The sequence below is a fragment of the Loxodonta africana genome, chromosome 12 (genome assembly GCF_030014295.1).
Source record: "Loxodonta africana isolate mLoxAfr1 chromosome 12, mLoxAfr1.hap2, whole genome shotgun sequence".
NCBI classification, from domain to species: domain Eukaryota; kingdom Metazoa; phylum Chordata; class Mammalia; order Proboscidea; family Elephantidae; genus Loxodonta; species Loxodonta africana.
Window position 1 is genome coordinate 79,768,718 of NC_087353.1, and position 22,495 is coordinate 79,791,212.

General features: G+C 43.9%; 1 protein-coding gene across 5 annotated transcripts in view; it reads right to left on the reverse strand.

The window, feature by feature from the left end:
* The window catches only part of COG7 (component of oligomeric golgi complex 7), an 88,242-nt gene that overhangs the window by 12,905 nt on the left and 52,842 nt on the right, over positions 1-22,495 (reverse strand). For 3 of the 5 annotated variants that reach the window (XM_003418900.4, XM_023558834.2, XM_023558835.2), the window contains exons 12-15: positions 21,700-21,886; positions 19,510-19,650; positions 12,680-12,763; positions 6,088-6,202 (exon numbers count right to left, since the gene is read on the reverse strand). In XM_003418900.4, coding sequence (XP_003418948.1) covers positions 6,088-6,202; positions 12,680-12,763; positions 19,510-19,650; positions 21,700-21,886 — 527 coding nt within the window. Of the gene's footprint in view, positions 1-6,087; positions 6,203-6,303; positions 6,370-7,665; positions 7,969-12,679; positions 12,764-19,509; positions 19,651-21,699; positions 21,887-22,495 lie in introns of those variants that run through there. The other 2 variants (XR_002787888.2, XM_023558836.2) reach the window with 2 other exon arrangements.

A 22,495-nucleotide genomic window follows, 5' to 3' on the forward strand; every position in this document is an offset into this window, starting at 1 on the left:
ATAATCTGAAATGATTCTTTTAATTTCATTTGGTTCCGTTGTGATGTGGTCCTTCTCGTTTCTTATTCGGGTTATTTGTTTCCTTTCCTGTATTTCTTTAGTCAGTCTAGCCAATGCTTTATCAATTTTGTTAATTTTTTCAAAGAACCAGCTTTTGGCTTTGTTAATTCTTTCAATTGTTTTTCTGTTCTCTAATTCATTTAGTTCAGCTCTAATTTTTATTATTTGTTTTCTTCTGGTGCCTGATGGATTCTTTTGTTGCTCACTTTCTATTTGTTCAAGTTGTAGGGACAGTTCTCTGATTTTGGCTCTTTCTTCTTTTTGTATGTGTGCATTTATCGATATAAATTGGCCTCTGAGCACTGCTTTTGCTGTGTCCCAGAGGTTTTGATAGGAAGTATTTTCATTCTCGTTGCTTTCTATGAATTTCCTTATTCCCTCCTTGATGTCTTCTATAACCCAGTCTTTTTTCAGGAGGGTATTGTTCATTTTCCAAGTATTTGATTTCTTTTCCCTAGTTTTCTGTTATTGATCTCTAGTTTTATTGCCTTGTGGTCTGAGAAGATGCTTTATAATATTTCGATGTTTTGGACTCTGCAAAGGTTTGTTTTATGACTTAATATGTGGTCTATTCTAGAGAATGTTCCATGTGAGCTAGAAAAAAAAGTATATTTTGCAGCAGTTGGGTGGAGAGTTCTGTATAAGTCAATGAGGTCAAGTTGGTTGATTGTTGTAATTAGATCTTCCGTGTCTCTATTGAGCTTCTTACTGGATGTCCTGTCCTTCTCCGAAAGTGGTGTGTTGAAGTCTCCTACTATAATTGTGGAGGTATCTATCTCACTTTTCAATTCTGTTAAAATTTGATTTATGTATCTTGCAGCCCTGTTATTGGGTGCATAAATATTTAATATGGTTATGTCTTCCTGATCAATTGTCCCTTTTATCATTATATAGTGTCCTTCTTTATTCTTTGTGGTGGATTTAAGTCTAAAGTCTATTTTGTCAGAAATTAATATTGCTACTCCTCTTCTTTTTTGCTTATTGTTTGCTTGATATACTTTTTTCCATCCTTTGAGTTTTAGTTTGTTTGTGTCTCTAAGTCTAAGGTGTGTCTCTTGTAGGCAGCATATAGATGGATCGTGTTTCTTTATCCAGTCTGTGACTCTCTGTCTCTTTATTGGTGCATTTAGTCCATTTACATTCAGTGTAATTATAGATAAATAAGTTTTTAGTGCTGTCATTTTGATGCCTTTTTATGTGTGTTGTTGACAATTTCATTTTTCCACATATTTTTTTGTGCTGAGGCGTTTTTCTTAGTAAATTGTGAGATCCTCATTTTCATAGTGTTTGACTTTATGTTAGTTGAGTCGTTACGTTTTTCTTGGGTTTTATCTTGAGTTATAGAGTTGTTATACCTTTTTGTGGTTACCTTATTATTTACCCCTATTTTTCTAAGTAAAAACCTAACTTGTATTGTTCTATATCGCCTTGTATCACTCTCCATATGGCAGTTCAATGCCTCCTGTATTTAGTCCCTCTTTTTGATTATTGTGATCTTTTACCTATTGACTTCCATGATTCCCTGTTATGTGTATTTTTTTTTTTAATTAATCTTAATTTGTTTGTTTTTGTGATTTCCCTATTTGAGTTGATATCAGGATGTTCTGTTTTGTGACCTTGTGTTGTGCTGATATCTGATATTATTGGTTCTCTGACCAAACAATATCCTTTAGTATTTCTTGTAGCTTTGGTTTGGTTTTTGCAAATTCTCTAAACTTGTGTTTGTCTGTAAATATCTTAATTTCGCCTTCATATTTCAGAGAGAGTTTTGCTGGATATATGATCCTTGGCTGGCAGTTTTTCTCCTTCAGTGTTCTGTATATGTCGTCCCATTCCCTTCTTGCCTGCATGGTTTCTGCTGAGTAGTCTGAACTTATTCTTATTGATTCTCCCTTGAAGGAAACCTTTCTTTTCTCCCTGGCTGCTTTTAAAATTTTCTGTTTATCTTTGGTTTTGGTGAGTTTGATGATAATATGTCTTGGTGTTTTTCTTTTTGGATCAATCTTAAATGGGGTTCGATGAGCGTCTTGGATAGATATCCTTTCGTCTTTCATGATGTCAGGGAAGTTTTCTGTCAGGAGTTCTTCAACTATTTTCTCTGTATTTTCTGTCCCCCCTCCCTGTTCTGGGACTCCAATCATCCGCAGGTTATCCTTCTTGATAGAGTCCCACATAATTCTTAGGGTTTCTTCATTTTTTTTAATTCTTTTATCTGGTTTTTTTTCAGCTATGTTGGTGTTGATTCCGTGGTCCTCCAGATGTCCCAGTCTGCATTCTAATTGCTCGAGTCTGCTCCTCTGACTTCCTATTGCGTTGTCTAATTCTGTAATTTTATTGTTAATCTTTTGGATTTCTACATGTTGTCTCTCTAAGGATTCTTGCAACTTATTAATTTTTCCACTATGTTCTTGAATAATCTTTTTGAGTTCTTCAACAGTTTTATCGGTGTGTTCCTTGGCTTTTTCTGCAGTTATCCTAATTTCATTTGTGATTATCTTTAAGCATTCTGTAAATTAGTTTTTTATATTCTGTATCTGATAATTCCAGGATTGTATCTTCATTTGGGAAAGGTTTTGATTCTTTTGTTTGGGGGGTTGGAGAAGCTGTCATGGTCTGCTTCTTTAAGTGGTTTGATATGGATTGTTGTCTCCGAGCCATCACTGGGAAACTAGTTTTTCCAGAAAATCCGCTAAAAATAAATGCAGTCAGACCCCTATCAGAGTTCTCCCTCTGGCTCAGGCTATTCGGATGTTAATGAAGCCGCCTGGGGAGGGTGGGGGAGGGAACAGAGAGATAGGAGAGTAGCACCTCAGAATATAGCCAGAGTTGCTTGTCTTGCTTGGAATGACTATTATATCTGAGATTCCCGCGGGCGCGTCGCCTATGTGTGCTGGCTGTGTGGAGATTGCCCCTGGGGGGTCTGGCCCGCTGGAGTCACGGTCAGATCCTCCGCTTCCAGCCCCTCGCCCAGCGTCAAGGCTCCCCTACTGGGACGGTGCACTCTCGACTCCAAAATCAGTCGCTGCCTCCCGGGGACTTCTCGTCCCTCCAGCCGCGTGGCCGTGCCGCCCCCGCAAACCAGGTGGGCCCCCTCCCGGGGTTAGTTCAGATGGGTAGAACAGCTCCCCGTGCTTGTGCCGTGACCGAGTGTCCCGGCTGGGACGCTGTTCTCCCCGCTCCAATACCAGTCGCTGTCTCCCAGGGACTTCTCCTATCGGCTGCGTCCCACGCCGCCCGCGCGACCCGGCTGGGCCCCTTCCCAGGGTTAGTTCAGGGGGGTGGAGCAGTTCTCTGTGTTTATGCCGTACCTGCGTCCAGTCCAAATCCTGGCAGGATGGTTCCCTGGCTGGGACGCTGCTCTCCCCGTTCCAAGACCAGTCACTGCCTCCCGGGGACTTCTCCTACCAGCTGCGTCCCACGCCGCCCGCGGAACCGGCTGGTCTCCCTCCTGGGGTTAGTTCAGCGGGGTGGAGCAGCTCTCTGTGCTTGTGCCGTACCTGACTGGTACGCTGGCTCTAGGCTCTGGAAACAATTGCTGCTTCCCCGTATTAGTTCGTTCTCCGTCTCTAAATCTGTGTTTGTTGTTCAGGGTTCGTAGATTGTTATATATGTGATCGATTCACTTGTTTTTCCGTGTCTTTGTTGTAAGAGGGATCCGAGGTAGCGTCTGCCTAGTCCGCCATCTTGGCTCCGCCCTTAAACTATGATCTTAATTGTTTTATAAAACATCCATGCAATAATACAAACTAGAAGGTTAAAAAAAACAAGCCAGGTTTGGTGACAAGTAAGCATAAGGATGATAATGGTAATCTAGTTCCACCTTGACATCGCCAACCTGGTCGTGACATGGCCAAAAACGCAGCTGGGCAAGGAGGCTGGTTTAAGGGATAGGCCACATTCCTGCTGACTGTGACTTGAGGGTAGAATACCCAGGTAAGGCTAAACATAATGGACCAGAGCACAAACACCTAGAGCTGAGAGTTGTCAGAGAGAGATGAAAGCGGACGACATAAACATGGACGAGAAGAAGAAATGAAAACGAGCAAGAGACTGAGGAGACACCCGGGTTGAGGATGAAGAGGCAGAAGTGGCACCCTGTCCTTGACGTAGAAGAAGTATGAGCACCAGACCAATTTCCCAAAAGCCTGAAGCACTCGGCACTGCCCTGGGCGCTGGTGCCAGGTGGGTGCTGCCCTTAGCGCACTCTCCATTCAGGGGAGAAAATGAAGACAGTGCTATAGCCAAGGCATGTCCGAAGACAAATGGGAGCACACGATTGGGAGCAAATACCTTGGCTTCAAGCTGCTGAGGAAGGGCAGGGACAATTGGGCTGTTTGCCAGGTGCACATGGGAAAAAGCCTCTCTAAGCAGGAAGCACAAAAATTGTTTTACTTTTTTTACCACAATAAACCCAGTATACATGAGATGTGACTATCCCATTTGTGGAATATGTAAGTGCGTATGTGGATCTCGCTTTGTTTGTATGGATCTTTTCTGTCTTGTTTCTTTTGCTCAATAACGTGAGACGCATCAGTGTTATTATGTGTAGCTGTAGTTCATTCACTGTCAATGCTATATATGATTTCATTGCATGACTATATCATAATGTATGTATCCATCCATTTTACAGTTGATGAACATTTGGGGTGCTTCCAGATTGAGGCTCTTACCAACCAAGTCACTATGGCCCTCCTTAGAGATTTACATGGGGCACATATAAAAGAGTATCTAGGACATACATCTAGGAGTAAAACCACTGGGCCAAAGGGTATGCACGTTGTCACCTTTACTAGAAAATGCCACACTGTTTTTCCAAAGTGGATATACCAATTTACAGTGGTAGATGACAGTTCTCTAGTCTTTTCCTTTTATGTTTATATACATGGCAGTTTTTTTTAAATGGAATCACACTGTATATATTATTTTATAACCTCCTCTTTGCACTTAATATGCTGAGGATATCTTTCCAAGTCATTAAATATCCTTTTCCAATATCTTTTTTTAATTGTGCTTTAGACGAAGGTTTACAGAACAAATTAGTTTCTCATTAAGCAATTCACAAGCACATTATTTTTGTGACATTGGTTGCCAACTCCACGATACGTCAACACTCTCCCTTTCTCGACCTTGGGTTCCCCATTACCAGCTTTCCTGTGCCCTCCTGCCTTCTTGTCCTTGCCCCTGGGCTGGTGTGCCCATTTAGTCTCCTTTTGTTTTTAGGCCTTAGTAATCTTTGGCTAAAGAGTGAACCTCAGGAGTGACTTCAGTACTGAGCTAAAAGGGTGTCCAGGTGCCAGACTCTCAGGGGCTATTATCTTTTTTAATAGCTACATAGCATTTCACTATGTAGATGTACCAGGATTTTTTAACTAATCTGTACCATTTCATGCTTATTTTTCTTTCCAATGTTTTGCTTTTATAGACAATGCTGGGATGAACACTCGTATACTTACACTCATGACTATTTTATTAGGACAATTTTTTAGCAGTAGAACTTGTGTTCTAAAAGGTTTGTACGTCTTTAAGTCTTCTGATCTTATGTCAAACAGTCCTCCAGAAATTCAAATGTATAATATAAACTGTTTTCCTCCATGGCTGCCAATAACCAAAACCAAACCCAGTGCTGTCCAGTCAATTCCGACTCATAGCGACCCTATAGAACAGAGTAGAACTGCCCCACAGAGTTTCCAAGGAGCGCCAGGTGGATTCGAACTGCTGACCCTTTGGTTAGCAGCCGTAGGACTTAACCACTATGCCACCAGGGTTTCCTGGTTGCCAATATTAAGCATAATCACATTAAAATATTCACACAGTCAATTTGGTAGGTTGTAAAACGGTATATTCTTATTTTCACTTACAGCCTGTTCAGAACTATGTCCTGCAGAAGTTCCCAAGGGCGCAATCAGTGGGCCCCAACCTTTCTCAGTCCCTATTTTATGTTTTGACAATGAGTTCAATGGCAGTTTATAGAGATGTGTGTGTTGAGAAGTGAGGGTGTTAGAGACGTGCCTATACATCACACCTTACCTTGCTCAGGAGGAAACGGTAGCTTTCCAGCATGCAATGCCAACTCTAAGGCAGAGTCCTCCTGAGTCACGAATGGCTCAAGATTCAGGGGAAGGGACATGATGTACTGCCCGATCTGAAACAAAAGAAAGTACTTTCAGCCTGACATTGACACACACAGATAGTTACTTCGTGCATCATGTGAAGGCAAATGGCCCAGGGACAAAATTGCTATACCTGGGGTAACCCCAGATCTGATCTTCCCATCTTTCCAGTATGTGGAAATACTGGTCATGGCAACACCTTAAAAAAAAAAAAAAAAATCAATGGATTCAGTCTTCTCATTAATTGCCCTAGTACTTTTGGAAAGCATTCAACACAATCTCTACCTCATGTGACGTAATGAATAGCGAAGTGCTTTGCAAAACGTGAAGCACTGTGTTTAAGTTATTAAAATCAGTGAAATGCCAACGGCAACAACTGCACTGCCAACCTAGAATTTAAATCCTGTCTTCTGAATTTGGATCTGGTTCTCACCCTTCCAAGGAGCCCTGGTAGAGCAGTGGTTAAGTACTCAGTTGCTAACTGAAAGGTCAGCATTAGAACCCACCAGCCGCTCCATGAGAGAAAGATGTGACAGCCTAGGAAAGCCTATAGGGCAGTTCTACCCTGTTCTAGAGGGTCACTATGAGCTGGGATTGACTCAGCGGCAGTGGGTTTGGTTTTGGTCTCTCTCTTCTAGGTGATTTAACCAGGGGAAGGAAGGAATTTTGTTTGGGAAAAAAAAAAGTCATTTATAATTATAAATTAATTTGAAGGGAAAACTATGTTGTTTTCATAATACAAACTCTAGAGAATAAAGATTGATGAAACCTTCTTGGTTGGTGGGGAATCAAACAAAGTAGAGTTAGAAGACATTTGACACGAACCTTCCAATTAATAGTGCTTTCACCATGCATTTGTCAGCTGTGATTTTCATCATGGGTATATTTTATACACCTGTTTTTTTTTTATTTCTAACACAACTCATAACTGTTTTGTGTTTTAAGGTATGTGGTTTATTTTAAAATAAGGCTTGGTTTTCAGGTTACAATATAAAAAGGTAGTCTTTGAGCCTGTTGTTGCTTTTTTTGCTACATATTCATTTCATTACATTCATCTCAAATTAGAGTTGAAGCTAATTCAAAGACAGCGAGCTATCGAAGTAACATCTTCTCAACCTGGCCTCATGCATCCCTAAATAGTGGCAGATGTTAGACCCAGATGTTGTTGTTAGTTGCCATCAAGTGAGCTCTGACTTACGGCAACTCCATGTACAACAGAATGAAACGTTACCCGGTCCTGCGCCATCTTCAAAATCATTGCTATACTCTAGTCCACTGTTGTGACTGCTGTGTATTTGGAGTGTCTTCCAACCTAGGGGGCCAATCTTCCAGCATTATATAGGACAGTATTCTTTTGTGACCCATAAGATATTCACTGGCTAATTCTTAGAAGTAGATCACTGTCTTAGGCTGGGTTCTCTAGAGAAGCATAACCAGTAGAGCAGAAAAATATATATACAGAGAGATTTATATCAAGGAAACAGCTCACACGGTTGTAGAGGCTGGAACATCCCAAGTCCGTGGATCAAAATAGGGGCTCCTCCCGATTCATGCAGCCAGAGGGACTGGCGAACCCAAGACTGGCAGGTCGGAGAACAGGGCTCTTGCTCACAGGCTGTGAAGATCAACAAATCCCAAGATCGGCGGGCAAGACCACAAGGCTTCTTCTGATTCACGTAACTTCAGGGGCTGGCGAACCCAAGATCAGCAGGTCGGAGAGCAGGGCTCTTGTCCACAGGCTGTGATCATCAGTGAATCCCCAGATCAGCAGGTAAGTTGCTAGCTCAAGTCCCAAGAACTGGAGGTCAGACAAACAGAAGCCAGCTGCAGTATCCAGAGCCGGCAAAAGCCAGAATGTCCACTTATATTTAGATGCAGGCCACACACACAGGAAACTCCATTTCAACTGATTGGCTACTCATGGCAGATCCTATCGTGGGGGTGATCACATATAAACACTGAAAATCATGGCCCAGCCAAGTTAACCATCACAATCACCAAGCCTTCTTCCTAGTCTGTCTTAGTCTGGAAGCTCCATTGAAGCTCCAGGTCCTCCATAGGTGACCCCGCTGGTATTTGCTGCTTCCAGCATCATAGCAACATATAAGCTACCACAGTATGGTGGTAGACCAAGATACAGGGGCCTATAAAAAGGAACAAAACTTCTGCCTACTGAGATACAGGCATGATCAGATGCCTGAAACAGCTCAACAGCCACTGCTGCCAACAAGAGCTGTCACCACTCTGTGCACCCAGCTAGATTCCACAATTTTTGCCTTTGTCCCCCCTTTTCAGAAGCTGAGGATGATGACACTTTCCCAAAGACGGCTTTATATATATGTTCATGGACAGGGTTCAGCTTTTACTGAAAAGTGCGTTCCTCTTACTAGAATGAACTTGAGCCAAAACTACAGAAGCTGTGTTTTCAATAGGGGAAATGTCCATCTTTCTCTGTACAGCCCATCAGGTTGGATTCATGGCTCCCTGGTGGTCAGCTCACTGATCTGCGTAGCCAGTTCACTCTCTGAGGCAAGTGCCCACTCTTTCACATTCCCTCACAAAGCCGCTGCCTTTCAAGCACAGCGACTTCAGGCCATGCCCAGAGTCTCTACGGCAAACGAACAGAACTGAAAAAAAGAACAGTGAGTGTGCTGAGCACACCCCAGCAATGCTGCGGGCCCAATCCAGATTTCTGGCCAGAATCCAATGAAAAACATCAGTTTTCATTGGCGTCTAACACTAACCTCGCCCTTGAGATCAATGTGACCAATCATGTGGAAAACAGCGTGTCAAGTGCATCCAAATTTCCCCTGGCTTTGAGAAGACTGGGATCCCTAACACCAAGTTCTTCTGTTCCTAACATGGTCCAACCATTTGCACCAATTTATAAGCTTAAGGACACACCTACTGTACTTCAGAACATTCAAGAGAAGCCTGCTTCTACGTCTTAGTCTCCTCATCTAACTTATAGAGCTGTTATGAAGTTTATTTTTCTGTGCAATTCTTACAGCAGTGCCAGGCATAGAAAAGGCATTGTGTTAGCTATAATTATTATTACTGAGTGTGAACTATAATTATTATTAATTACTGAAGCAAATGCCGTTTTGTTTTCTCATGCACTAGGCTTCCCAGCCCTGGTCATCCTGCTTGCTTCCCTCTGCACCAGCTCCATTCTGTCAAATTCCTCTTAAAAAGTGTGGTGTCCAGAAGTTAACACAGACCCCAAAATCTACCTAGCCCAGATGACCACAGGAGGATAACACCCTCTTTTCCAAACATATAACATGGTTTGGAGGTAGTAGGTCTAAACATTTTACGGTCCATCATGCTTACAAAAAATTAATAGTTGGTACTCTAAGAAGTAGTAAAAGAAATTAAATCAGCATTCTTTGTTTTCTTTCATTTATTTAGTACAACCTTTCAACCACACTAGGCGAGTAGTCATTTAAACCAGTTGCTGTTGATTCTGACTCATGATGACCCCATGTGTGTCAGAGCAGAACTGTTGCTCATTGGGTTTTGTTTTTTTTATATTTTGTTGTTGTTGAGAGTATATACCACAGAACATACACCAATTCAACAGTTTCTACATGTACACTGATTACATTCTCCAAGTTGTGCAACCATTCTCCTTCTCTGAGTTGTTCCTCCCACATTAACATAAGCTCACTGCCCCCTAAGATTCCCATCTAATCTTTCGAGTTGCCGTAGTCAATTTAATCCAATACAGAGAGCCCTTAAAAAAGCACAATGCTCAAGGCAGGCATTCTTTACTAGTTAAGGTAAATTATTATTTGGTTTTAAGAAGACCTCAGGGAAAATTTTTGGTTTAATGTTTAAAGATTATCCCAGGGTAACAGTTTCGGAGGTTCATCCAGTCTCCATGGCCCCAGAATGAGTGGATTCCATGAGAATTTGGAGTTCTGTTCTGCATTTTCCCCCTTTTGATCAGGATTCTTCTGTAGAATCTTTGATCAAAATGTTCAGTAATGGTAGCCAGGCACCATCCAGTTCTTCCGGTCTCATGAAAAAAGAGGCAGTTGTTCATGGAGACAATTAGCCACACATTCCATTTCATCCTTCTGTTCCTGATTCTCCTTCCTCCTCTGTTGCTTCAGGTGAATAGAGACGATAGGGTTTTCAATGGCTTATTTTTCAGAAATAGATCACCATTTACCTTACTAATAATAACCACTGTACATTTCAGCTCATAGAGAATAGAAAATTAATCATTTTCCTCCAGGCTAGGGGAAGAGAAGGATGCTAACTTCTAGGGCTGGAATTCCTCCATTTGAATTCTATTCAACAATCACTGCCTGAACATCTACTATGTGCAAACCTTGTGTATATTCCTGTATTTGGTACACCTTTCATCTGTAGCCATAGCCTTTGGGCTGAATCCATGGGCCCAGTTTTACTTGAAATAAAGCATTATCATTATTATATCTTGCATAAATGTTTTTCAAAGCATTCTCTCGTATTTCATCCCTTTATGATTCTCACGGTTCTGTGTGGATGAGGGTATTCATCAACAAACCAAAGTGTCATTTAGGTGCAAAATTTCAATAATCTCATTATCTCAAAATTCATTTAACTGGTCTTAGATTATGGGGTTGCTGTGGCTCCTGGACAGATTCTAGGGCTCTGGGTTTCACTCAGGAGTCTGATCCGTATTTATTTTTTGGAACTCAATATGGAAAGGGATGCTTGTCATCATCACACCTATGATATGTGCCTACTGTTCTCACATACTCAGTAATTGCTTCTTGATACCCTTTTTCCCTCAGCTTGGTGAGCCTGGCTCTGCCACTGTGTGACCCTAGCCAATTTACTTCCTCTGTCTCGGCCATGGTTTCATCATCTCTAAGACGAGGACTTACTTCAAAGGGCTGTGGCGAGGACGAGATGAGATACTGAGTGATATATATTGTGTAACACATATCTGGCCTCCTGACTAACAGAGCAACTACTGGGAAACTGTTTCTTCCGTGCCCCTCTCCCATCACCCTGAGCTTTGGTGCTCACTGTGAACCTGCCACGTGGCTCACAAAGTTGTTGAGATAAAAGTATGACATAGACCATGCGTTACCTATAGGCACCAATGTAAGCCTGGCACTGTCCTTGCACACGGCGGGTGTTCAATAAATGTTCCTTTCCTGAATTTAGGTCAGCAGCCCTCAAGTACAATGGTATCCATGACTTGTGAGGGTCACAGGAAGTAGTAAAGGGCTGAGGCCTGGAAACTCATCCTGGCTTTCCTGACTTCTCTACACTTCAGTTTCCTCAACTTTCAAATCAACTCAATGGCCTCTCAACTCTCATCCAGTAGTATCAAATTTAGATTGTAAGGCAAATTGTCTGGAGTCTAAAAATAAGATTATTGTCACTGGTTGTAGAAGGCTGACTCACATCTTAACAATTTCATTTGAACAGTATACTGGGTACCGCCCTGGAAAGCAGCAGGGTACTGATCATCACGATGGACGTGCCGTTGCTCGAAAAAGGACAGAGAATAGCAGGCCATCCTCCTCTCTGCTTGCCAGTGGGACTGCCTGCCACACGCTGCTTCTTCTTGTACAATGTTTGCTTTTCAAATGCCTTTATATCTACTACAGTAAAGTTACATCTTACTCAGTGGTCGGGCTCTTAGGTGAGAACATAACACAGAAAGCACCTATCTCAAAATTACCCTGGAAAATCCCAGATATCTCCCACAGTAGGGATTATATGTGGTTTGGGGTATACTACTCCTGTACAGTATTTCTTAAGCACTCTGACATTTCAGAGCAACTGGGGTGGAAGCTAGACCCACAGAAGGAATGAAAGGAAAGGCCATGTGCAGATGTCTGGGCAGTCAAAGTCCCTTATAAAGGGACTATCAAACCCCTAGGGGTGCATGGGCAAAAGCGAAAGGACTCCAAGTACCCTACAAGGTTCACCCTGTTCTTTTCATATTAAGGCTCCATAACTACAATTCTCACTAAGAGATTTGTTATGAAGCAATTCTACTCGGCACACATGGGGTCACCATAAGTAGAAATAAACTCAACCACAACTAACAACAACGGATACACATGAAAGCACTCAGCACAGGGCCCGGCACACAGTAAGTGCTCGCTAAAAGCTGGCTGAATTTGAATTCAGAATCACATACACACTGTTCTTACGAAAGGCCATCAAGAAGAGTCTGGCCACCTTCTTCCTGTCTTTCCAAGCCAGGATTTCCTATGGGACCCTGGCTCTCATGCCCTTAGGTAGTGGCCACATCTCATACTGGGAGAGATGTGGGGTGGGTGGCAATGTGTTAGGTTCTGAAACCGCCACGTGGCTCTGCTGCATTTCCTTGAAGGGCACCTAGGAAATGACAGCAGACTATCCGAAAGCAAAGGTCCAGCCACAGCACAGATGGGGTGATGGCTAGTTTACCTAGAAGAGCCAAAATTAAAAGATGGGGTGAGGTCTGAAACGCTATCGCCACCACAAAGAAACGCACAGAGAAGCTCTCTTACATTGCTGATGTACTCAAGAGGAGTGAGGCTGAAGGTGGGCAGGTCATCAGTCAGAGTCTCTCCAATCCCAGCCGTGTTCCAGCTCTAAGGAAGAAAGGAGAGGAAGCCATCAGTAAGCACAGCAACCGGGCAGCACAGACAGCGCCAAGCACTGTGCGAGCGGCTAAGAGGGAAAACACAGGAAGAGCACAGCCTTGCCCATGAGGTGTCTCCTTTGTTCAGAACTGGCCTTTGGAACCAACCCACTCAACAGGCCAGGGATTTCTCTTTCTTTTAAGTCATAAGTTTGAGGCCCACCAGAATCACCCTTCCTCTCTCTGTACTCCTGCAGATCCATAAAGTAGGAACGGATCCCTCTGATCCCTCTTAGAATGTGAAATGATGAGTTGGATAGCCCATGGACTGAGTTTCTCTACTGGGGGGTCGGGAGGGGTCAAGGTGATAGAAGTCACCAGTGCAGGCAGCCTCACTCACTCGTGGGTCTTCAGCACCCTGAGGAGAACAGGACTGCTATAGCCCTTTGCAGAGACCACGTATAAGTCCCATATCTTGAGAGGGACACTTAGGACGCCCCTTCTGACTACAGGAATATCCAAACCACATTCCCCTACATCACTTCACCCAAATTAAAGCTGCTGTTTATACTTCTATCTTCTGGGTCTATTTCTCAACCGATTTAGAACACCAAAGGTAAGAAGTGAGAAGTACCCTCCAAAGCCCACAGCCTCCCCTTTGTCCTCTTCAGGACCCCCAACCAGGGGCTCTCCAGCACCAGCATGTGCCTCAGTTGTCATTTAAAGTGGAAACATCTACAGGATCACGGTGTGAACCTTCTGGCATTCTGCATGAAGTGAGACAAAGTATTGGTACGCATGTGGCTGGCTGCAGACTTCACTCTGGCACGCCTATGCCCAGAAATCTAGTTTCTTAATTTCAACCTGAGTCACTCCAAAGCCAGCCTGGAAACAGGGCCCTTTCTGGCTGGACTCCTGCTGTGGCTCTGAGGTCACGTAGCTGCTCCCTGCAGCCAACTGATGTCTGATCTGGTCGCTCGATTCTTTAAGCAGCGTTCCGGAAATGTAATGGTTACATCTACCCCTGGGCTCCCATCCCAGGCAGAACCTCAGCAGTCCTCCTCATGCCCTGCAGCACCAACTCAACTCTGTCTGATTTTGTTTGCTCTGACAAGTTCTTTTCTTCCCCACCCCTTGCCCCGACCATTTTCTAGACTCTGTTCCTGCTTGAGGATTCTCTCTTGCTTCAAACTATCCTAACTTTTTCCCAGTTAAATCCACTGAGGATTAACACTCTAACCATCTACATATGGTGCCTTGTGCTAGGACACGAAGACAGGAAAGGACTGGTCTTCTTGTTCCAGGAGCCTCATCTGGGGAACCAAGACACCCCACATGCCCCCACCCTGTACACCCCCATGCCTCCCTCCTTATTCCTTCCTCCTCCACCACCATTGCATACATACATGCAGGCTTCCATTTCAAGAGTTTCTGATGTCACATGCAAGGTTTACACAGTAAGAGTTCAAAGGAGCAATTGCTTAGAGTGATTAGAGAAGGGGACAGCCACAGGACACACCAGGTGCAGAGAGGTAGACAGAGAAGGCTGGGAAGAGGTAGTGCATAGCTCTGAACACCACGCTAAGAAACGGCTTCATCTTCAACAAAAAAGTGCAGGGGGAGGGGAGAGAAAAAGAGCTGCGCGGGAAACCTATGGTTCCCAAGAGACACGAAAAACACACCAACCACTCACAACATGCAGAACTTTATGTGGATCCTGATGCAAACAGTTAAAATAAATTATGACATTGATAATTTGAACACTGGGTGGTGATATTAAGGAATTAGCTTTCATTTTCTTTCTTAGGGGTGATTGCGGCATTGTGATTTTCTTGTAGAGTCCTTGCATTTTAGATAAGGGGACAGATATTAAACACGGTGGCCAGGAGGTGCCAAGTGCTGAAACAGGGTGATGAGTACATGGGGTTCATTATACTCCTCTCTCTACTCCTGTATATGTGTGAAATTTTCCATAATAAACAGATTTCACAAACTGATTACCATGGCCCTGGGGAGTCCAGTAAGAATTTTGAATGGGGAGAGAGAAAGTCAGAGCAATGCTTTATGAATAAAAATCAACATGACAACCCTGAAGAGGACTAAGGGGTGGGGAGGGGGCAGATAAAAAGCTCGAGAAATAGTTCAGAGATGATAAGAGCCCAAAGTAGGACAGTGGCCATGGAAATAGATGGGAGGCATTTAAAAAGCAGGAACAACAAAGCCTGGTGGCTAACTGACAAAGAATTGGTCCCTGGGTGGCGCAAACGGTTTGCACTTTGCTACCAACTATGGTTGGCAGTTTGAACCCACCCAGTGGCACCACAGAAGAAAGACCTGGCAATCTGCTTCTGTAAAGACTACAGCCAAGAAAACCCTGTGGAGAGAAAAGCCTGTGGAGTGTAGTTCTACTCTGTAACACGTGGCATCACTGGGAGCTAGAACAGACTCACTGGCAATGGGTTTGGTTTTTGGGTTTAATTGGCAAAGAGGGGAGCAATGAGGGAGCAGAGATGATGATTAGGGAACAGAGTGGTGGGAGGCGCAATGGCTCCCATAAGACTGTGACCAATACCATGGGGCAGGAGAGAAGCAAGAAATGACCTGTGGGGCAAAGACGGGTGTCACCAGAATCCATCCAAGGCACGAGCACTGTGGCTGGAGGCCCTGGTAAAGCTTTCAGAGAGGAGGCAGGAGGAACAATGTCAGAAAATGATCAGGCGGAGGGAAAGATAAACAGCCAGAGTGAAAAAGAAGTTTGGAATAAGGGCAAGACAGGGCGAATGGGATTGAGGAGAGGCTTAAAAAGCAGGCCGACTTCACACGAACAGATATATGCACACCCATGTTTATTGCAGCTCTGTTTACAATAGCAAAAAGCTGGAAGCAACCAAGGTGTCCATCAACGGATGAATGGTTAAATAAATTGTGGTATATTCACACAATGGAATACTACGCATCGATAAAGAACAATGACGAATCTGTGAAACATTTCATAACATGGAGGAACCTGGAAGGCATTATGCTGAGTGAAATTAGTCAGAAGCAAAAGGACAAATATTGTATAAGACCACTATTATAGGATCTTGAGAAATAGCATAAACAGAAGAACATACTTTTGTGGTTACGAGTGGGGGAGGGAGGGAGAGTGGGAGAGGGTTATTTACTGATTAGTTAGAACTACTTTAGGTGAAGGGAAGGACAATACCCAATACACGGAAGGCCAGCTCAAGTGGACTGGACCAAAAGCAGAGAAGTTTCCGGGATAAACTGAATGCTTCAAAGGTCAGCAGAGCAAGGGCGGGGGTTTGGGGACTATGGCTTAAGGGGACTTCTAAGTCAATTGCCAAAATAATTCTATTATGAAAACATTCTGCATCCCACTTTGAAATGTGGCGTCTGGGGTCTTAAATGCTAACAAGCAGCCATCTAAGATGCATCAATTGGTCTCAACCCACCTGGATCAAAGGAGAATGAAGAACACCAAGGTCACACAATAACTATGAGCCCAAGAGACAGAAAGGGCCACATGAACCAGAGACTTACATCGTCCTCAGACCAGAAGAACTAGATGGTGCCCGGCCACAACTGATGACTGCCCTGACAGGGAGCACAACGGAGAACCCCTGAGGGAGCAGGAGATCAGTGGGATGCAGACCCCAAATTCTCATAAAAAGACCAGACTTAATGGTCTGACTGAGACTAGAGGAATCCCAGGGGTCATGGTCCCCAAACCTTCTGTTGGCCCAGGACAGGAACCATTCCCGAAAACAACTCATCAGACATGGAAGGGACTGGACAATGGGTTGGAGAGAGATGCTGATGAAGAGTGAGCTACTTTTATCAGGTAGACACTTGAGACTGTGTTGGCATCTCCTGTCTAGAGGGGAGTTAGGAGGGTAGAGAGGGTTAGAAACTGGCAAAATTGTCACAAAAGGAGAGACTGGAAGGGCTGACTCATTAGGGGGAGATTAAGTGGGAGTATGGAGTAAGGTGTATATAAGCTTATATGTGACAGACTGACTTGATTTGTAAACGTTCACTTAAAGCTCAATAAAAATTATTTAAAAAAAAAAAAAAAAAAAGCAGGCCGAGAAGGTGGACTTGGAGAGGGCAGTAGGGAAAAACTGTAGATTATTTTTCAGTCATTCTAAATTTACTCAAAATTTTCTTCAAATGGGCTTTTCTCTTCATCTGTCACCAGGTTAATCCAGGTAGACCTCAGTAATCTGTTCTGAAATTGAATATTGTGCTGGTCTATATTCTCGTCATATAAAAGGGCAGTACAGTTTACCGGCAAACATAAAAACAAACATTGAATGACCAAGGTTTAATTTTAAAATCCTCACAGCCAAAGCGTTTGCCTTTGTACTGTGAGCTTCTATGCTGGCACTCTGGGGGAAGTCCTCCTAATCTCCAGAGCTGCCTGTGTCCCTTCCCAGCGGCCTCGCCGTGTTGTGGTGAGGCTGGAATGAGAGGGCGAGATCCAGCAACCCAGACCTGGATCACAATAATGAACTCTGGAATGCAGAAATGGAGGCAAAAGGGCAGGTTGGTAGGCACTAAGCCTGTTTAGATGTAGAAGCAAGGCTACACAACTGGGAGGATTAAGGTCTCACAAACAGAAGGTCAATATTTTAAGCTTTAATAAAATAAAAATCGTAAAAACAACTGAATCTGGAGGTGGGGTGGAGGGAAGATGAGAGAGATAAGGAATGCTGATCTCTCACCTTTCAGGGAAGGTCAATCAATACCAGTATGTCTGAGACGGAAACATGGTTAACACAGAGCCATGACTCTACTCTCCTAATAGCTTTCATAATCATTTTTCTTAACCTTGGAGGCATCTTTTGGGAACTAATATCTTCCGTGGTGAAGTAACAATTACCTCAAGTTCAACAATTCCTTTGGCTTCATTTTTGTTTCTCTCTTTTCTAGTTAAATTCAAATAAAATTATATAATATACATTTTGTTTTAAAAAAAAAAAAATCCATCTATCTTCCTATCTTCTATGCCCATCCAACCTTCAAATGTGTGTGGGTGGCCATGAAGAGGCATCCTGAGTAATGGACACCAAATGTTTACATTGATTATTTCTAGATGGTGAGATTTTGGAGGGATTTATTGCTTCTTTCATTGCTTGAATTTCTGAAAATGAATATATGTAATTTTTATTAGAAAAATAAGAGGCCATTCCTTTTAAAAAAGGAGAATCACAGGAAGGAAGAAAATTGCTGTTTATGAAGCACTCTGGCAGGTGCTGTGCTCAATTCTATCATGTGCAGTAGCTCATTTAATCCTTGTAAATCTGTATGGTGAGGATGACTGCATCCCCATTTTAAAGATGAGGAGGTGGAGGGTCACAGAGGAATCAGTAAGCTCAGTCATGGGATCCAATGAGACAACAAACAGACATGCCAGTGCAGTGCCCATGGACCTCAGCATAGCTGTTGGCCATGGACACAGCTTCTGTACACTGTGTAGCAGCAGTGGCTCCTCCAGTTTTCCCTCCCTCGAGGTTAGAAATGAAAAACCTGGTTGCAGCAGATCTCATTGGATTTTGCACAGAAAGATCATGAAGAGTAAGAATCACAGAATTTCGGGGTAGAAAGAACCTCACAAATCATGTGGTTCAGCCACCTCATTTTATGGATGGAGATTCTGAGACCCAGAGGAGGGATGAGACTTGACCAAGGCCATACAGGGAACGAGTGACTGGTCCTTGACTCCCGGCCTAGTATGTTTTCCAGAGGCAGCAGAAAGCAAAGAACGTGTAATTACGTTATACGAGTGCTTGTTGCCTCCCTTCACCTGGCTCCTGCAAAGATCTCTTGGTTATTAAAGACCCATAACTGGATCTTTCCCAAAGACTGTCTTCAAAAGAAGTCAAATCAAGATGGACTTAAAGGGAAGACACAGGAGCCAAAGAGAAAGGGTCTATCCCAGTGATCCAACAGGAAAGTGATCAGGTCTGGATGAGGGATCAGGTCTAGAGTAGAGAAAATATAACTGAGAGACAAGACAACCAGGAAAGAGAAGGGAAGAAGGTGCAGGGTGAAGCAGATGAGACTACGCTAACCCCACTGCCCTCTAGTCGATTCCAACTCATAGCAACCCTATAGGACAGTGCAGAACTGCCCCAGAGGGTTTTCAAGGAGCGCCTGGTGGATTCAAACTGCAACCTTTTGGTTAGCAGCCATGGCTCTTAACCACTATGCTACCAGGGTTTCCTGAGACTACTCTAGGAATATCCAAATAGAAACGGTGTCCAGGAAAGAAAGTGGCAGAACTCTTCAAAATCCCCTCACTAATACAAGATCAAATCTGTGACGGCACACTCCTGGGTAAAGTTCCAGAACCAATTCTCCAACAATGTTGGTGGCACGAAAACAATTCAATTTCAACAGACAATTAGCTCCTCAGCCTTGGCTTAACCTATTCTGCAGCACATAACCTCCCTTACCTCTCCCTGAGAAGGCATAGCTACGCTGCTTCAAGCGGAAAAAAGCTAATCAAGTAATATGAATAATCCCAAGAGACCATGTGTAAACAAAGCAGCAGAGTAACTACAAGTGAGATACGAAATGCATGCTGAGCAATGAGTTAAAAGGGAAATGTGACTCTTTAATGTGGCACTTTTAGCCTAGGAGAGCCAGTATGGGCCCCTCCTAACACTCTAGGGGCAGGGGCTAACCCTGTGTTCCAACTTGCTTGCAAGGACCTCGGGGCAAAACCACTGCAGGCAGTGGGAAACTCACATCCATCTTGGAAACAAGTAACAGCTGTTGTTTGATACGCAGGAAAACAGAATCGAAGGCCAACTGGTGGGCCTGCTGGTTAAGCCGAGTGAGGGCTGCTCGAGACGCAGACAGCAGGTTATGATTACTGGACCCTTTTTCCTGAAAAAGAAAATGCAAAAGGCAGTTTACTAGGCCCTGAATCCAATCAAAGTAGTAGCTAGTTAAATATTTTTGAAAAACCATTGAGAGAAAAATGCAGAACACAATTTGAAATTCTCCTTGAATTCAGATTTTCTGGCTCCATGGAGGCTGAATGAACCCCTGAAACTATTGGCATGAGATAATCTTTAAACCTTAAACCAAAAATATCCTGAGGTTTTCTTAAAACCAAACAATACTTTCGCTTAACTAGAAAAGAAGGTCTGCCCTGAGTATTATGCTCTTTTATGATCTATCTATATGGGATCGAATTGATGACAGCAACTTGAAATATTAGCTAGGAACCTCAGGGGACAGTGAGTTTACGTTAATAGGGAGGAACAACTCAGAAAGGGAGGGTGAGAATGGTTGCACAACTTGAAGAATGTAATCAATGTCACTGAACTGTACACGCAGAAACTGTAGAATTGGTACATGGTTTACTGTATATATTCTCAACAATAACCAAAAAATTATTTAAAAAAAAAAAAAGTGAAGAGGAGCTCTATACAATAGTGGTTCCCAAACCTGGCTGTGCCTCAGAATCCCCTGGAAAATATGCCGAAATTCAGCTTCATGAGTTCCACCCCAGAATCCACTAGGTTGGAGCCCAGGAACTTGTATTTTTAATTCACCTTCCCTGGTGTTTCTGATGCCTTTGGGCTGACATGGGCTCATGGGTTGGCAGTCTGGAGAAATTACTACAAATAACCTATGATGGCCTCTTGGGGATAGAAGAGGAGGTGGGAAAAGATGAGAAGCTTCCCATATAAACAAGAGTGATCTTCAGAGCCCTGATACCCAGGGAGGTCAGGTCAATTATTCGCAGCCTAAAGCCAGAATACGAACAACCTGTGGTAGTCCCAGGGAATTCCAATCAGCCTGAGAAAATACAGAGATGGAAAGTGTAACCTTAGTTTTGCCATTATAAATGAACCAATTGCAAAAAAACAGACATAAATCAGATTAGCAATAAAGATAGAGTCGCTTTAACCTAATCGCAGAAGCATGGATGAATGAACTTACAGAACTGCTTTAAAAGTGTGTTTGTCAAGCTCAAATGCAGCCAGCTGGGGGCCAAGGCGCAGAGGCATGGAGAAGACCCGGCAAGAGCAAGGCTGAAGCCCCGGACGTGCACAGAGGTACACTTGCAGGCCTGTACAGACAATCTTAGACTGCATTCGATGCCACGGGGATGGCAGTGTCTCCTTTGACTAAGTGTCACCCACAGAGTGAGGCTGAAACCAGATCGGGAAGGCAGGCAGGGGAACAGTTCTGAAAAGGATGCCTAGGGCCCCCACATAACCCTGGGGCCATTCATAAAAAGCTGTGCGGCTCCGTTCCATTTGGTGGGAGGTTCTCTTGTCCCTGGACCCAAAGGGGTCCAAAGCTCAAAATCAAGTGCAGCTTTATGGTAGATGAACTAAGAGTTTGAACCAAAGAAATGGCTAAGGCAGAACACTTATCCCCACATCCTCATGTTACCATATGGGGGAATGTGCACTAGAGCAGTGCCCCCGGCTGAGCCGTGTCCCTGGCTGAGCAGTGCCCTGGGCTGAGCAATGCTCCGGGCCTCTCTCCACCCCTCGCGCCTCCTCTAGGGAAGAGGGATGACTTCTCTGGCTGCTGAGTTGGGGTCCTCCTTTATGGGTTTTGATCCCCTCTTTGCCCTCAGTAGAATGGGACTGTACCTGCATGGGGGCAGAGGCTGTCCAGGTCTGCCTGTCCCATTGACCAGCTGAACTCAAGTGAAGTACAGCAAGCCCATTTGGCTGCCAATCTAAAGCCACATTCACCAACCTAGCTTTTATCAGTCACAAAGCTCCATCTCCCCGGCTCCTACCTCTATATCTCAATTGTTTTCAACTCAATTTTGTCTACTAGCTCCTTAAAACCCCAACATAAAGGAGAAACAGAAGGGGCAGCAGGGCACACCAGAACCTGAAAGCCTGGACCAGGGACAAGGGAAAAGCTTTCATTAGCAAGAGTGCCATCAGTCTGGTCTCATACCTTGAGGGTATAAAGTATTTCCATCAAACTGGCATATTCAGCAGGGTTATCTTTCTGAAGGTAATTATATTCTTGCCACGGATTCTTGGCAGTGCTCTTCTTGTCTGTCAAGATGCTATCCTGAAAGCCGGTCAGGCTCCGAGGGCAGTATGAGTCAGAGAGATACTTCCCAGCTATGGACAAAATCCTGCAAACGAAAGTGCTGACCATTATGCCCCCTAGCCACTGGTATACGGCTTTCTTCTGAGAGCATTCAGATTGCTCCTCATACGAAATCCCAGGATATCCTCATGAGACAGATTGAGTTAAAACCCGTTTTATTAGGGAATGCAGATGTCATTGTTTTCCTAAATGAGCTGGACCGCAGGTGCACAGGGTCCCAGGGAGTTTTATTTCCTATTTCACATTCACCCCACTAGAATACCCCATCTTCCTAACATGGACACACAACCTACACAAGGGCAGTCCTCAGTTAACTACAAGCTCGACTGCTGTGCACTTTCTATGGAGGCCTTTTTCTGATGTATGAGCATCACCGATTGGACGGGCAAGTACTGTGGTGAGCCGCCAGCGTTCCTCGCGGGGCAGCAAGACCCCGGACCCCCGGAGGACGGTGAATGGCTGCTCACTGCATGCCCTTCACCCACAGGCCTCACCCAATCCCATGCCCTGGGCCTGCATGGTGTTGGCTTCCTGGCACTGTAAAGTTCACTCTTGTGGTTCAGGTGCTACAGAGAGGTCTACTGAGAGAAGCTGAGCTTTCTAACCTCTTTGAGTGAGAAAAAACCCTAGAGGG